Source organism: Oncorhynchus masou, chromosome 3 (assembly GCF_036934945.1).
Source record: "Oncorhynchus masou masou isolate Uvic2021 chromosome 3, UVic_Omas_1.1, whole genome shotgun sequence".
In the NCBI taxonomy this organism is placed as follows: domain Eukaryota; kingdom Metazoa; phylum Chordata; class Actinopteri; order Salmoniformes; family Salmonidae; genus Oncorhynchus; species Oncorhynchus masou.
In genome coordinates this window covers 16,991,102-17,008,519 of record NC_088214.1, presented here as the reverse complement: position 1 = coordinate 17,008,519, position 17,418 = coordinate 16,991,102, and the positions used below count along the sequence as shown (strand labels likewise).

The 17,418-nt window shown below is 42.9% G+C and overlaps 1 protein-coding gene across 2 annotated transcripts; it reads right to left on the bottom strand.

Moving 5' to 3' along the window:
• Nucleotides 1–452: 452 nt before the first annotated feature.
• On the bottom strand, nt 453–16,002 carry LOC135511196 (large neutral amino acids transporter small subunit 2-like). Of its 2 annotated transcripts, none has more exons than XM_064932825.1 (12): nt 15,904–16,002; nt 14,750–14,959; nt 11,403–11,607; nt 11,010–11,161; nt 10,662–10,787; nt 5,578–5,731; nt 5,009–5,132; nt 4,676–4,779; nt 4,161–4,257; nt 3,851–4,000; nt 3,362–3,539; nt 453–1,712 (listed from the first exon to the last, which is right to left on the bottom strand). In XM_064932825.1, exons 2-12 carry the CDS (start codon nt 14,886–14,888, stop codon nt 1,621–1,623), a joined length of 1,521 nt encoding a protein of 506 aa, XP_064788897.1. In that variant the 5' UTR covers nt 14,889–14,959; nt 15,904–16,002; the 3' UTR covers nt 453–1,620. The 2 variants fall into 2 exon arrangements, with proteins under 2 accessions (XP_064788897.1, XP_064788906.1); XM_064932834.1 differs by lacking the exon at nt 15,904–16,002 and adding an exon at nt 15,281–15,363.
• Between the last annotated feature and the right edge of the window lie 1,416 nt (nt 16,003–17,418).

Here is a 17,418-nt window from a genome sequence, read left to right as displayed (position 1 = left end):
AAAACATTTAGCAACAGTTAGCAACAAACGAAAGCAAACATAACTGAATTTGTCTAACACAAACTAGTTGCAAAACAACCCAGCTAATGAATACACCCCAGGTGGATGAAAGCTTGAGGTGGGGGTGCTGAGTAAACTAATGGTGCATTGACAGAGAAGCGATCACCTGAACAATTACATTGAAGGTCATGGCCAGTCATCTTTTTCCATATTATAGCAACATTCCTCTCATCAGTCATCCCTATAAATGTAATTTTATTTTCATCCATAACATTGTGTGTGTAAGTGTCTAAGCATGCACGTTTGCCTTTCTGCCGCTGCACAACTCAATTAACACATTTACATGAGCTGTATTTCATGTTATTACTAAACAGTGGTGGTAAGTGAAATGGAAAGTTACGTAATATCCTCGGAAGCATAGATCGGACCACATAAATGGAGCAGAGAGATAGTGTTTGTGGGAGGATTTTAATGGCAGGAAGGAACTAATCCACCAGCATTGGGCTTCCCAGCACCACAAGGAGACAGGAGAATGCCTGTTCATTTTCATTGCCTGTTGCTTGACAAACAGGGTAACAAAGCATGTAAGATAGGTGGCAGTTCAGTGAGGAATTTCTTATCATTCAAATGACTAGTGTGTTACTGTGTTTCATTGCGTGTTTCTATTGATATTGAGAATATAAGATGGTAATGAATCTTGAAAGTGTAAGGAATTAGTGATTCCATGCTGAGCAGCACAGTAATATCAAACATTTCAATCAATGCAAGATGTGTATCACCAAACAAATAGACCTGTGACTGGCCTTAAAGGAATACGTAGCATTATTATTTACAATCATACACAGATGAGGTTTGCCCCTTTGAGCAAAACTTAATGTAAATTATATATTTTCTATGCAGCATTTCTATGATTATTAATCATTTGTTTTCATAATTATTACATTCAGTGTATGGGTCATGCTAGTTCCTTTGCAAGAATTAAAAATCTAATCTTGAAGATCAACAAAGTTATGTGAGTGGTATAACATGACTTTGAAGTGGCTTCATCACAAAAGGATCTAATCGTTCAGGAGTACACCTACCCTCGAGTTCATTGAAGAGCAGTCTACAGAAGACATTACACTCATGTACAACAATAACAAAACAACGAAGGGAGGATAAATTAAATGCAGTAAACAAACATTTAGAGAATGACAGTTTGTTTAGTGTTATGTGGAAGACTATACATTATGATCACTATTCAACTTTGCCACAACCAAAACGGAAATTAAACCGATACCAAAATCTAAATTAAAAGACAATACAGTACAACATTTCCCAAAACAAATCCTACAGAAAATTCTCTTTACATCTGAACATCAACATGACTTATCTGTCCAATATATTGATATTGCAGCTCAGACTCATGGGAATGGGCAGTAGTATTGCATTGAGGCAGATGTGTAAAGTCTTAAGGCCAGTCAACATTTACAAGAGAAAACCAAGTGCTGTAGCATATCTCCTTGAGTGCATCCATCCATCTTTTGATGTCTCCCAGTCTCTCTCAACACCCTTTTAAGAGTGACTGTCTGTGCCAATGTCCATTCAGATGGGTTGAACACATCCCCTAGATCTTTGTCCCTATTCCGTTCCCTGGTTCCCTACATTTCTGCTTTCGCCCATGTCTGGGTACACCACCACACAGAACTTTTGGCACACATGGGTCATCTTACCTGGGTGGGAGAAAGAAGTGAGGGGTAACCAAATGTAGAAGAGGAAAAAATAGATTTCATATCAATACAGTCGTGGGCAAAAGTTGAATGACACAAATATTAATTTTCACAAAGTCTGCTGCCTCTGTGTGATGGCAATTTGGATATACTCCAGAAGGTTATGAAGAGTGATAGATGAATTGCAAAGTTCCTCTTTGCCATGCAAATGAACTGAATCCCCCCCCAAAAAATATTTCCACTGCATTTCAGCCCTGCCACAAAAGGACCAGCTGACATGTCAGTCAATCTATCGTTAACACAGGACAAGGCAGGAGATTACTCTGTCATGCTGATTGAGTTCAAATAACAGACTGGAAGCTTCCAAAGGAGGGTGGTGCTTGGAATCATTGTTCTTCCTGTCAACCATGGTTACCTGCACGGAAACACGTGCCGTAATCATTGCTTTGCACAAAAATGGCTTCACAGGCAAGGATATTGCTGCCAGTAAGATTGCACCTAAATCAAGCATTTCAGATCATCAAGAACATCAAGGAGAGCGGTTCAATTGTTGTGAAGGCTTCAGGGCACCCAAGAAAGTCCAGCAAGTGCCAGGACCATCTCCTAAAGTTGATTCAGCTGCGGGATCGGGGCACAACCAGTACAGAGCTTGCTCAGGAATGGCAGCAGGCAGGTGTGAGTGCATCTGCACGCACAATGAGGTGAAGACTTGTGGAAGATGGCCTGGTGTCAAGAAGGGCAGCAAAGAAGCCACTTCTCTCCAGGATAAACAGGGACAGATTGATATTCTGCAAAAGGTACAGCGATTGGACTGTTGAGGACTGGGGTAAAGTCATTTTCTCTAATGAAACCCCTTTCCGATTGTTTGGGGCATCTGGAAAAAAAGCTTGTCTGGAGAAGACAAGGTGAGCGCTGAGTCCTGTGTCATGCCAACAGTAAAGCATCCTGAGACAATTCATGTGTGGGGTTGCTTCTCAGCCAAGGGAGTGGGCTCACTCACAATTTTGCCTAAGAACACAGCCATGAATTAAAAATGGTACCAACACATCCTCCGAGAGCAACTTCCCCAACCATCCAGGAACAGTTTGGTGACGAGCAATACCTTTTCCAGCATGATGGAGCACCTTGCCATAAGGCGAAAGTGATAACTAACTGGCTCGGGGAACAAAACATCAATATTTTGGGTCCATGGCCAGGAAACTCCCTAGACCTTAATCCCATTGAGAACGTGGTCAATCCTCAAGAGGCAGGTGGACAAACAAAACCCTTCAAATTCTGACAAACTCCAAGCATGGATTATGCAAGAATCAAGAATAGGCTGCCATCAGTCAGGATGTGGCCCAGAAGTTAATTGACAGCATCCCAGGGTGGATTGCAGAGGTCATGTAATTGTCAATAAAAGCCTTTGATACTTGTGAAATGCTTGTAATTATACTTCAATAGTGCATAGTAACATCTGACAAAAATATATAAAGAGCAGCAGACTGAAAATTAATATTTGTCTCATTCTCAACTTTTGGCCATGACTGTAATCCCGGAGGCTAAGCATTTTGCACAACAATAAATGGTACAGGTACTGTCATTTAGCACTTTACTACAAAGAACTAGGGGTCGTAGTAATGAGCATCATCACTAGTGAATATGGTTCATACCGATGAAGGTGTTGAAGCATTGGGGCTTGTTGTCCCAGAATACCCCCAGGAAGTAGACAGGGACTCCTGTCAGCATGATAGCCATGCCGAGGCCACACACCACAGGCTCAGAGTACAGCGAGAAGAGGAGCAGGAAGGCCCAGAACAACAGGTAGATCACTGGCCACACCAGGCTCACCTGAAGACAGTATAGATTGTTGGCTGTCCTATCTCATACATGATGAAATTTACACAAACAATGTAATGCATACAAAGTACAGAGTAAACAATTGAACAATCCACAGGGGGAACACAACACATGCTTTGACAATTATGGTATTGTTCACGTGTCAGCTTGTAACTTGTCATAAACAAGAGTAGACCCATGACTGCAATCAGGACAGTATTGAGTAAAGAATTCTTATCAAAACCATGCTCCTCCCAAAATGTGCAAGCAATAACGTTGTCCAAACGGATTGAGTGATGGAAGCACTGACATGAAGGGTTTACCTTGATAGGCCGATATAGGTCTGGCTTTTTGATTCGCAGCACAATCTGCCCAGCGACGGTGACCCCATAGAAGAGGTAGTTTATGAAGCCCACATAGTTGATGAGGGTATACATGTCACTGGTGCACAGCATCAGTAGGGTGGATATACACTGTAAAGAAGCAGGGTGGTGGGGCAAAAGTCATCCATTCATTTTAAAGTCAAATTAAGCATTAAAGACTTGAGACTACTGTACATAGAGTGAACTGGGATGACACGTTTGTAGGTGTGAGAGAGGAAGAGAGATTATGCCGGGTAAAGTTAGGACTCACGGTGAATAGTAGGGCTGGGATTGGGGTACAGCGTTTCACATGAATCATTGCCAGTAGCCGGGGGAGATGGCCTTCCCTTGCGCCAGCAAAAAACAGCCTGAAAGAGACAGTGAAGAACATGAACATAACGTCAGCACTGAGATACTGGAAAAACAGTCCGCTCTTGTTGCTTTTGGACTCTCAAAGAATGAGGGGTAAAAAAATAAATTAAATAAACTGTCCATTGAGGTGTAGAAAAACAAACAAGTGATAGCAAATGGGACACAAAGAAATTAAGACAAAGCAAGGCAGTGATGGTAGAGGCACACAGAGGTGCAACATATGGAATAAGAAAGGGGTTAGAGTGCAGAAAGAACAGGAATCATAGTGACTAGATGTGATCATTCTGTGGTCTGATATTTCCACACGTATGAAGGACGCACTACAGACAGGAGGCAAGAATGGGGAATGTAATTACAGACAGTGTGAGAGCAAAAAGACAAACCGAGAGCGAAGGATGGGGTGCATAAACTGACCTCGACGAAGTGAAGAGGGAGCCATTGACCCCCCCAAAAGTAGACAGCGCGACAGAGATGGGCATGATCCATGACATCACTCCAAGTAACTTCTCACCAAATGTCTGGAGGAGAATGTGGACATAGAAGAGGAGAGTTTCAACAAACAAATTCTACTAACTGATGTTTCTGGATGACTTTGAAATCCAAGACTGGTGACTAAAAGCATTTTCTACTGATAACCAGACTTTAGACCAAGCTGCATGAGTCCCAAAAGCAGCCATTCCCAAAAGCAGCCATTCCCAAAAGCAGCTACACAAGGGCAGCAGAATGGGGAGGGCCGGGGCATCTCACCACAGCGACGGCATTGGAGGCCAGCAGCTCCTGAGGACTCATGGCGGTGACATAGGCGATGTTGGCGAACACATAAACAAAAGTCACCAGAGGGATGGAGATGAAGATGGCCCGAGGAAGGTTCCTGTTATACAGAGAGAACAGGGTTGAAGAGCTGGGGTTCTGGTGGGGGTGTATTTATGGTGTGAATTACCATCCAAATTGATAACACAGGCCTAACAAGACACTGTCTCATCTGAGTTAAAAGCTATAGATCATGGTTGACTAGGATAACCAGTGCTCGACTTGGACTGAAGTAGGTACAGATACTCATTTTGGGTGCCGGAACCGTATATATTTAGGTACAGCATTTCCACAATACATTTGAGCTACTATTCTATAAGGAGGTGCAGGAGCTCAAGCAGTAGAACATTTTGGGTGCCGGTACTCCACTCCAGTGAGCTCCTGCCCAAGTCGGGCACTAATGATATCCAGACATGAAACTGGCTAGATTGGGTGTGTATGTAATGCTACCCTGTTGAGATCATATGCAACTTGTGATTTCGGTCAAGTTGGGGGATCTAGCTCACTTGTAGGGGTCGACAAGCTCCTCTGTGACATAGTTGAGGAAGTTCCATCCCCCGTAGGCAAAGGAGCCTTGCAGGAAGGACAGGGCTATCTGGCCAATGTCATAGGGCTGGAACGTCTCAAATGCATGCGCAGGCTCCAGCCAGTAATACTCCCCTGGGCACAGACAACACAGACAACACAGAGTGGGTGATGGAATTGTGTGTGGGGTCCATGGACATGAAAACCAGTAGGTCGTGACAGCGCTGACATCATCCATGTATTAATATGGTAAAAAAGCAGCTGGCTCATGAAGCCAGAAGTATTTTAATTTGAAGCGCGCAATATTGCTGAATTGAGCTGAATGGCACCAATAACAAAAAAATCACTAAGGATCATGTTGAAAGTGGCTGTAACTACAGGAAAAGATTGTGGTCGATGTAGTCATTTTCATCCTGCCTGAGAGTCAATCTTAATGTCTATGGCATGAGGGCGTGGCCCTCCTCAGAGGCCAGTGATTTGTCTGTCAGCAGAAAATATAATAACAAAATTATAAATCAACATGTAAAGTGTTGGTCTCATGTTTCATGAGCTGAAAAAAAATCTCAGAAATTTTCCATAAGCACACAAAGATAATTTCTCTCAAATCTTGTGCACAAATTTGTTTACATCCCTAATAGTAAGCAGAAATCTGCTCCTTTTATTCTTTGTCCCCAACGCTCTAGGCGACCAGTTTTGATAGCCTTTAGCCGCACCCTCATACTACTCCTTTGTTCTGCGTGTGATGTGGAGGTAAACCCAGGCCCTGCATGTCCCCAGGCACCGTCATTTGTTGACTTCTGTGATCAAAAAAGCCTTGGTTTCATGCATCAGAAGCCTTCTACCTAAGTTTGTTTTACTCACTGCTTTAGCACTCTGCCAACCCTGATGTCCTTGCCTTGTCTGAATCCTGGCTTAAGAAGGCCACCAAAAATTCTGAGATTTCCATACCCAACTATAACATTTTCCGTCAAGATAGAACTGCCAAAAGGGGCGAAGGTCAGAAGGTGAATTCAGAAGGTGAATTCACCAATTTGCCTGGATAAGAGCAAATGTAATGTTAGCCTGCAAAGTAATGTCATACTTTCCAGGTCCATACCCAAACAGTTCGAACTACTAATTTTTAAAATTACTATCTCCAGAAATAAGTCTCACTGTTGCCGCCTGCTACCGAACCCTCTCAGCTCCCAGCTGTGCCCTGGACACCATTTGTGAATTGATCGCCCCCCATCTCGCTTCAGAGTTTGTGCTGTTCGGTGACCTAAACTGGGATATGCTTAACACACCGGCAGTCCTACAATCTAAGCTAGATGCCCTCAATCTCACAAATCATCAAGGTACACCAGGTACAACCCTAAATCTGTAAACAAGGGCACCCTCAGACGTTATCCTGACTAACTGGCCCTCCAAATACACGTCCTCTGTCTTCAATCAGGATCTCAGCGATCACTGCCTCATTACCTGTATCCGCTACGGGCCCGCAGTCAAACGACCACCCCTCATCACTGTCAAACGCTCACTAAAACACTTCTGCGAGCAGGCCTTTCTAATCGACCTGGCCCGGGTATCCTGGAAGGATATTGACCTCATCCCGTCAGTTGAGGATGCCTGGTCATTCTTTTAAAAGTAACTTCCTCACCATCTTAGATAGGCATGCTCCGTTCAAAAAATGCAGAACTAAGAACAGATATAGCCCTTGGTTCACTCCAGACCTGACTGCCCTCGACCAGCACAAAAACATCCTGTGGCGGACTGCAATAGCATCGAATAGTCCCCGCGATATGCAACTGTTCAGGGAAGTCAGGAAAGCAAAGGCCAGCTTTTTCAAGCAGAAATTTGCATCCTGTAGCTCTAACTCCAAAAAGTTCTGGGACACTAAAGTCCATGGAGAACAAGAGCACCTCCTCCCAGCTGCCCACTGCACTGAGGCTAGGTAACACGGTCACCACTGATAACTCCATGATAATCAAAAACTTCAACAAGCATTTCTCAACGGCTGGCCATCGCCTTCCTCCTGGCTACTCCAACCTCGGGCCCCCCCCCCCCCCCAGCTACTCGCCCAAGCCTCCCCAGCTTCTCCTTTACCCAAATCCAGATAGATGTTCTGAAAGTGCTGCAAAACCTGGACCCATACAAATCAGCTGGTCTTGACAATCTGGACCCTCTATTTCTGAAACTATCTGCCGCCATTGTCGCAACACCTGTTACCAGCCTGTTCAACCTCTTTCATATCGTCTGAGATCCCCAAGGATTGGAAAGCTGCCAGTCATCCCCCTCTTCAAAGGGGGAGACACCCTGGACCCAAACTGTTACAGACCTATATCCATCCTGCCCTGCCTATCTAAGGTCTTTGAAAGCCAAGTCAACAAACAGATCACTGACCATCTCGAATCCCACCGTACCTTCTCCGCTGTGCAATCTGGTTTCCGAGCCGGTCATGGGTGCACCTCAGCCACGCTCAAGGTACTAAACGATATAACCGCCATCGATAAAAGACAGTACTGTGCAGCAGTCTTCATTGACCTGGCCAGGGCTTTCGACTCAGTCAATCACCATATTCTTATCGGCAGACTCAGTAGCCTCGGTTTTTCTAATGACTGCCTTGCCTGGTTCACCAACTACTTTGCAGACAGAGTTCAGTGTGTCAAATCGGAGGGCATGTTGTCCGGTCCTCTGGCAGTCTCTGGGGGTACCACAGGGTTCAATTCTCAGGCCGACTCTTTTCTCTGTATATATCAATGTATATCATTCTACACCTGCATTGCTTGCTGTTTGGGGTTTTAGGCTGGGATTCTGTTCAGCACTTTGAGATATCAGCTGATGTACGAAGGGCTATATAAATACATTTGATTTGGGCCCATTCCTCCTGACAGAGCTGGTGTAACAGTAAGGTTTGTAGGCCTCCTTGCTCGCACATGTTTTTCTGTTCTGCCCACAAATTTTCTATAGGTTTGAGGTCAGGGCTTTGTGATGGCCACTCCAATACCTCGACTTTGTTGTCCTTAAGCCATTTTGCCACAACTTTGGAAGTATGCTTGGGGTCATTGTCCATTTGGAAAACCCATTTACGACCAAGCTTTAACTTCCTGACTGATGTCTTGAGCTGTTGCTTCAATATATCCACATCATATTCCCTCTTCATGATGCCATCTATTTTGTGAAGTGCACCAGTCCCTCCTGCAGCAAAGCACCCCATAACATGTTGCTGCCACCCCTGTGCTTCACGGTTGGGATGGTGTTCTTCGGCTTGCATGCCTCCCCCTTTTTTCTCCAAACATATCGATGGTCATTATGGCCAAAGTTCTATTTTTGTTTCATCAGACCAGAGGACATTTCTCCAAAAAGTACAATATTTATCCCCATGTGCAGTTGCAAACCGTAGTCAGGCATTTTATGGCGGTTTTGTAGTAGTGACTTCTTCCTTGCTGAGCGGCCTCTCAGGTTGTTGATATAGGACTCATTTTACTGTGGAAATATATACTTTTGTACCAGTTTCCTCCAGCATCTTCACAAGGTCCTTTGCTGTTGTTCTGGGATTGATTTGCACTTTTGGCACCCACATACATTCATCTCTAGGAGACGGAAGGCATCTCCTTCCTGAGCGGTATGAAGGCTGCGTGGTCCCATGGTGATTATACTTGCGTACTATTATTTGTACAGACGAATGTGGTACCTTCAGGCATTTGTAAATTGCTCCCAAGTATGAACCAGACTTGTGGAGGTCAATCCAAAAGAATACTGAGGTCTTAGCTGATTTCTTTTGATGTTCCCATGATGTCAAGCAAAGAGACACTGAGTTTGAAGGTAGGCTTTGAAATAAGTCCACAGGTACACCTCCAATTGACTCAAATGATGTCAATTGGACTATCAGAAGCTTCTAAAGCCATGACATTATTTTCTGGAATTTTCCAAGCTGTTGAAAGACACAGTCAACTTAGTGTATGTAAACTTCTGACCCACTGGAATTGTCATAGTGAATTATAAGTGAAATTATCGGTCTAAACAATTGTTGGAAAAAAGACTTGTGTCATGCACAAAGAAGGTGTCCTAACCGACTTGCCAAAACTATAGTTTGTTAACAAGAAATTTGTAGAGTGGTTGAAAAACAAGTTAATGACTCCAACCTAAGTGTATGTAAACTTCCGACTTAAACTGTATATTTAATTAAATATCCCGATTTGTAGCAAACTTTAAAATGATTACCAGTGGGGATCGAACGTCATAATAAAATACATTTTAGTGGCCAAAACAGCAGTCTAAAAAAAGTTTAGTTTGGCCATTCTGCCAATAGTAATTTACATAGGATTTCTAGGGTAGACCAGGGCTTTTGGCACCGCTAGGTTGCTACGCAGGAGCCGACCAGCAGAGCTCGTGACTTCACGCTCTAGACAGGACACTGGGGTTCTGCTTTGGTCAGAGATGTGTGAGTGAAGAGGTAAGTGGACTTTAATCGCCTTTCTCACATAGGGACAATGCAAATCCTGTGGGAAGCACGAGTTAACAGTATTATGGTGTTCTGGCACTATGATTATTCAGCTATACTTCCCCCTCTCACATCTTGTGATTATTCTTGTGTAAAGGTTCTGGGTGAAGAACAGATTAGACTAGTTTTGCAAACTTTTTGTGGCCTCAGACACTTTGTCCAGCAGGTGGAGACAGATTAAAACCGTAAAGTATGTGTCAGTTGGGAACGTTAGCACAGAGTTTGTAAACCCGAGGCACAACTTTGCGAGACTTCCAGGAATGACACGGTCAAAAATAACTTGGAGTGCCTTTGATTTGACAGCCTGCACATGGGCAGGTCCGCACAAGACTACAGTTAGACCCCATGACATGTTTCTACGCATGAGTTTCGCTTGCCAACGTCACCATGATTTCTCTTACAAGTGTGATCTGGGATTTCTATTGGAAAAACATTTTTGTCTATTGGAGAAGCAACTCCATAGTGTACTGTCTTTGCCAATACTCTACATACAGTAGGCCTATCCTGTAGACATCCCAATGACTAATGAATGATGAAACAAATCAACAGTTAGATCAAAATCAAAATCAAAGAGACAGAGTCTACCTTTGCAGATCTGCACAAAGCCCATGATGATGATAAGACCCAGGGCTAGCAGCTTCCCAGTAGTGAAGACATCCTGAACACGAGTGGCCCAGCGCACACTGGAGCAGTTCACCCACGTCAGCAACACTGGGACGAAAGGAGGAAGAGTCACATCACGCATCATAGCAACTTACCACACATGGAATACAGTAACACTATACTAGACTGGGTAATACGGTATGTTTGACCTACAAATATACTTTAAGTCTCAAATTCAGCGAAGAGAGCCAGGAGGGCCAGTGATCAAGCTGAAGTAAACAAAGTAGTCCAAAAACAACTAAGGCGGCATGCATGTTCTGAGGCGCTCACATAGACAGACAGCAGCCAGCAGGCGAAGGCCATTCTCTGGGGGGAAGCAGGAGGGAAATAGGGGCTGCAGGACATAGTTGGAGAAGGTGAGGGCGATGACCGCTTGGTTGGTGGGGTAGATCACCAATACCGCGATCCATAGACGCAGGAACCTGGGAGAGGTAGGTAGGGAGGAAGGAGGGAGGGGGTCAGAGAATCACACGTCAAAACACCTCAATCACGTATATCAACATCTAGAATGTACTGCTTCATGGGGGGGGGACCTTTGTACAGTATACTGTCAATTTCTGTGTCTGAGAAAAGGGTGGCACAAAATGACGGATGGTAACCAGCACTTCTCTTGCAGTACTCGAACAGTATAAGTATTCTCTTATCACCATGCATTTCCCTTACCCGGCAAGTCCTCCAAATATGTCCTTGACGTATGAGTAGTCTCCACCAGACTTGGGGATGGTAACGCCCAGCTCGGCATAGCAGAGTGCGCCAATGGCTGTGATCACTCCAGTGACAATCCACACGATGAGAGCCAGCCCCACAGAGCTCGCATTCTCCAGAACGCCCTTTGGGCTCACAAAGATCCCTGAACCGATGATGTTACCTGAGAACAGACAAAGAGACAGGGAGGGTAAGGAGGAGTGGAAAATGCTGCATCAATCTTTCAAAAGTGGAGGGTAATATTACACAACATTGACTAAGGCCGACATGGTCCCTTTGGCTGACAAACAAGTGGAGTGTGGACTGGAACGGAAAGTGAGCGTTTCCGGTCACTTAGTCCACAGCTTCCTGCTTAGTGAGCACAACATCACAGGAACCCTTTGCCAACTTCCCATACTGTATAACTCACTTTCCACTACCTCTTCTCATTTACATCAGTTTCAACACAGCAACTACATCTTCAGACTACTTGTTGTGACTCAAACATAAGATCAGGATTATCAGAATGTTTTTGGGAGTCTGAGATAATACAGTAGCACAAACAGGACAGCAGGGCAAAACCAACAACTGACTAATCACACTCAGGAGCAGACTGCTGACACTCACGTTTCCCCCAGGCTTATCCGACTGATCCCTTCACCACAAAGACCACCCAGGAAGGAAGATCCCAGTCAGACTCAAACTTCAAAAGTAATTGTAAAAGATCAGATCTTCATGCAGAGAAATTGTTATGAAGTGTGATTCTACAGCACCGGTCTGGCTCTCTAACCCGGTTCCTGGAGCGCTATACTGTCCTGTAGGTTCTCACTTCAACCATGGAGCCCAGTTACATAAAACATCTTAAGTATTACCCTTAAAGGAAAGGAAGCACAAGTTTTTACTTGCCAAAGTAGCAGTGTGGTCAAAGACTTAGTAACTTAGTTGTAGTCACAATCTGGTTACCTAAAACTACAAACAACTGTAAAAAAGCTTAAACATATCCATAAATAAGTTATCTTTGGAACTACCCACAATGCATTTCTCAGCGTCATATGGAGAACCGGTGCTACCTCGTTAATTTCAGCTGGCTAACACTACCTACTAGCATGTAATTACATTCCAAACCAAGTGTTGGCAATGGTGAGCTACTATTACATCCACAAAGAAGAAACCATATAAAGTAATGTTTGTTAGTGGTAGTCAGGTGTGTGTTGGAGTTCTGTTTGTCTCTAGTGCAGTAATACCCACAAGGACGGGGTTAGGACTCATTTGTGGTCCAAAAAGGAGAAGCAAGCTTTGAAGTCGGAACAGTTTGTCCAGTTGAATTCAGCAGGTTATAATCAGTAGAAGGCAGGATTCAGAATGAGTGACAAACCAGGTGAATGTGAAGCCTGCAACCTATTTCCTACAAACCTATATGGCAAGTGTCAACAGTGGAGATAAACCAGGTAAATGTAATTTGGATTTACCTCACTATATTGCTATTGGATTAGCTAGCTCTCCCTCTGAAGGTCTCTCCTTAGCTCTTCTTTGACTTTGGTAACCAACTCAGCTGTCAAATTTTTTGGGGGTGTTCTGTGGGTTCCTGCCTATGCTAGACTAATTTCTCTGGCTTACTATTTAGCTATGTAGACCATGGTGGTTGGCTAGCTAGGTTAGTTAGCTGTCAGACTAAAATAACTTTAGGTGGCTGGATAAGAACTACATATCGGTAACATTATTGGATAACTGGTCTGATGGCATTATGCATTTTCAAAAAGTTGGTTTACTTTAATGTTGCTGGAAGGTAGGTGCTGATAGCATCTGGCTGACTCACAATACTAATGTAACATTAGCAGATTGTAGGGCTAACGTTAGCAGGCTCGTAACCTTGCAAGCTGATTTGTAACATTCATATTTGCTTGTAAATTGGCTGAATTTAATTGAAACCAGTAGTCATGAGTGCAATTGATTTGGTATAATTTTAAGTTCTACATTTGAAGTTCTGTTATTACTGTTGGAGTTGACAGAGGGAATAGGCTGACTTGTCACATCCTCCATATTAAGTCACACCCCACAATGTATTTTTCTTTCCTGGCATGACTGCCGATCAGTTTTATGTAACTCAAAATGTAAAAGTGAAGGGTAACGTTGCACTGGGACTTTTGCTGCGTATTCTAATGCAAATTCATATGTTACATGTGGTTACGTTTATGCTTCATACCCTTTAAGGGTTTACCTTAAAGCTGCAATATGCAACTTTTTGGGTGACTTGACCAAATTCACATTGAATGAGTTCTAACTCACATTTCTTTGAAAGCAAGTTTAAGAGGTGGTAGGTCTGTTCTGTGCGCTATTTCTGTGTGCCATTTCTGCAGTGCACCTTTAAAGATGCACTACTATACAGAAATATCTCCACCATTTCCTGGTTGCAAAAATTCTAGTAGTTAGTCTAATTTCAGTTTGACAAAACAAGCGAGTCCAGTACATTCTGAAAGTTTTCAGACCCCTTAACTTTTTCAAAATGTTACAGCCTTAAAATTGATTAAATATTTGTTTTCCTAAATCTACACACAATACCCCACAATGACAGTGAACACCGGTTTTTAGAATCATTTGCAAATGGATTATTTACATAAGTATTCAGACACTTTGCTATGAGACTCGAAATTAAGCTCTTGTGCATCATTTTTCCATTGAGCATTCCTGATGTTTCTACAACTTGATTTGAGTCCACCCGTGTTATATTCAATTGATTGGACATGATTTGGAAAGACACCTGTCTATATAAGGTCCCACAGTTCAGTGCATACCAGAGCAAAAACCAAGCCATGAGGTGGAAGGAATTGTCTGAAGAGCTCAGACAGGACTGTGTCAAGGCACATATCTGGGGAAGGGTACCAAATAAATGTATGAAGCATTGAAAAACTCCAAGAACACTTTGCTGATCCATGCTGATGATTTAAAGTGCAGCTGGTACACAGAGATGACTTTATTGACTTCCTCTGCATGTGGGTGGGATGGATGCTGCTATGTGACAGCCATTTTAGAACAAATCCACATAGTAGTTAAATAGGCAACCTCACACAGGCACATAATGTATTTTGAGCCCTGTGGATTTTCTTGCAATCACATAACTTTCAGGAAGTAGTCTGGCCATTAAAGAATGTACAGGTTTTTCAAGAGCAGTTCAGATCAGCTACAAAATTAGCACTGTTTGTGCAATCCATGTGGACCATACATTTCATCGCAATCTATTTAGGTTGGATTTGAGGTAGACCCACCCATACCTACATTGAGGAAGACATAATAGATAGCAAGAACGGATGAGCATAATAATGACTTGCCCACAATAATTCCACATGCGCTGACAAGGCCAATCTCCTTCTTCAGGGCCACTCTTCCGGAGCCCTCTTCAGTGGATTCGGAGGATAGCGTATCCCCATCTGCCGATGCATTGCCCCGCAGCCTAGGACCATCGGTCATCTCGTCTCCAAGATGACTTTTGTTGGATGAAAAGCGCAGGTGCGGTGCAACCTAGCTCAGTTTGGTGTTACCTGCATTAATGGAGAACAAAAATCGTTTATCTACAGAAGCACTATATCAGTGTCAAATGTATCTTTGCTGCCATAAAAAAAACATAGCCCGTGGCACAAATGTGATTTACAACTAACAATTGTCAGTCAGAATTCTTAGTTAACAAAAACATAAATGTAAGCGTTCAGACTGAAGCGTACAATATACCGCCCTATAACGTTTCCCTGCCATTCGAATAGTGTGTGGGCTACACCGAGATTACTACTATTATTAGAAACTACATTGCTTCATAAATAATTCAGTTCGACGCAACGCGGTGCGACCAGCCAGCCCAGCCCCACCTGCGTAAAGTAGGCACAAGATCATCCAGCAGTAATAGGCTTTGTAGAGGAAATAGGTCACTGAAGATAATCTTATAGGCCTACTATACACAGCGGCAGGTCGACCACATTGAAAATAACAATAGCAAACTGGCAATGGCAAGCAATTTACAGTAGGCTATATCAGTAACCTAAATGTTCCCAAGAACCCATACTGTGTGCCAGACTACTACATTCCTGTTGCCTATAACACTATGTATTATTTCTCATTTGCCCCTGAAGTTAATTTATTTGTTTAAAAAAAACTATACAAAAAAATGCATGATATAGCCTAGCGCAACTTTGGTTTTAGAAGTGTGGGGGGGGGATATTTATTTGTTTTCCAGTCGGATAAACACTCCAAACAGCCTACCCGACCGCTCACAGGCGTCCGCATGGTCCTACGGCACAATTGTCTCGTTTTGTATCGTGGGCAAAAATGCAATTTCAGAATGTGGGGAACGTCCCCAGTGACAGTAGCGCCCCTGTAAGTTAGTGATGAGGGCGATTCAGTTTGGATGGATACAATATAGCCTATGCCATTGTAATCCTTGACACTGTTTTACAGCCTCAAATTCAAGCAATTGACAAAATGATCGACCCACCTCTTCTTCGGAGTAGCCGTGACTTTTAAAATGACGAATCACCAGCATCCTGTTATCAGCACACCCGACAGCTGTTCTACATTAGCAAGTGAACAAGATCTCCGCCTTACCAGAAAATTTAACACAATTTGCTTGAAATGTTCAACCAATCAACGTGGCCGAAATAGTCAACACAGGGTTAGCCCCTCCCCTCCACGTTTCAGCAGGGTTGTTAATTTATTATTTTACTGTTATAATGCTTTAGTAAACTCAAATACAATTTCAGAATGTTAGTTTAAATTTGTTTCTGAAACGTCAAGAGGAAGTAGAATGATAGAAATCATTCAAATGCATTAAATAGGGTGTGAGTAGCCATCATATTATACAGCATTGACACTAATTGCAGTGTTTTCTGTGAGTTGTCTGGAAACTAGATTCTGAGAAACAAAAAGGGTTCCTCTAAAACAACCATGCCTTTGGGGTGGAGGCTACAACCTGCCCTCCTTCACACCTGTGTTTACAGCTGGATATTTGTTTTCTCTTAACATGAGCAACTCTGTCGTCACAAGAAATCTGTCAAAACACCTTATTAGGGTCACGCAGACGGAGAGAAATACTGACTTTGAGTTGGTCAAATTCCAAGCTATGCCTCAGTGAATTAATGTTTAATTGGGGAAAAAACATCTTATACTTGTGTCACTTACTACCATAATGACAATTATCATGTGTGCACACATTACATACACAGTTTGTTGGTAAGACAGCAGCCAGAGTGTGTGGTTGAGCTTGCGTTGCTGCTGGTCTTCTCATGGTAAAACAGCGTGGGACAGAGACAGCAACACAGTCAGCATTTTGAGAGAATGAAAACAACAATGGCGGTTCGTGAGCAGTTTGGATTGTGATGTGGATTAAGGCCAACATTTGAGAATATTTTAGAGCTTGTTTTGCATTAGTGTTTGTCCCACCCTAAAATGGCATGGTACCTATAGATCTAGAGCAAACACTATTTGCAGGAATATGAGAGGGCCTACGTGTTCTGGTCAAGAAAGTTCACTTGGTGCCAGAACTGTGTTGAAATACGTGTATTAAATTCTATTTAAATTCAAATGTGTGTACAGTATGAGTATTTTCAAGTAATGCGGCCAAAATCAGCTAATTCTATTGGAAGTATTTTCAAAAAATGTCAAATTTCCTATTTGAAAATACTTATTTCCAATTACATTACAAATACTCCTGGGACATGAGTTCAAATGCATCAGAGTATTTATTTGAAAATTATTGATGTGGGAATAGGTGAAAGTATTACCTATAGGTCTGCACTGCAGCAATAACTCGCCTTGTGGAGACGATTTTAAGAGGTCTTCTTTGCCAGAAGGAAACTTGGTGTTTACCAACAATTCCAAGAATCTGTGATAAACATTCCTCTGTTGGTATAGCTGTTTTCCTTCTCCATTTCTATTGGACCTGATCCTTAAATGACAGCATGTGAGGCTTAGCTACCTACCTACTTGTGTTATTTTGATAGAGGCAAACCTA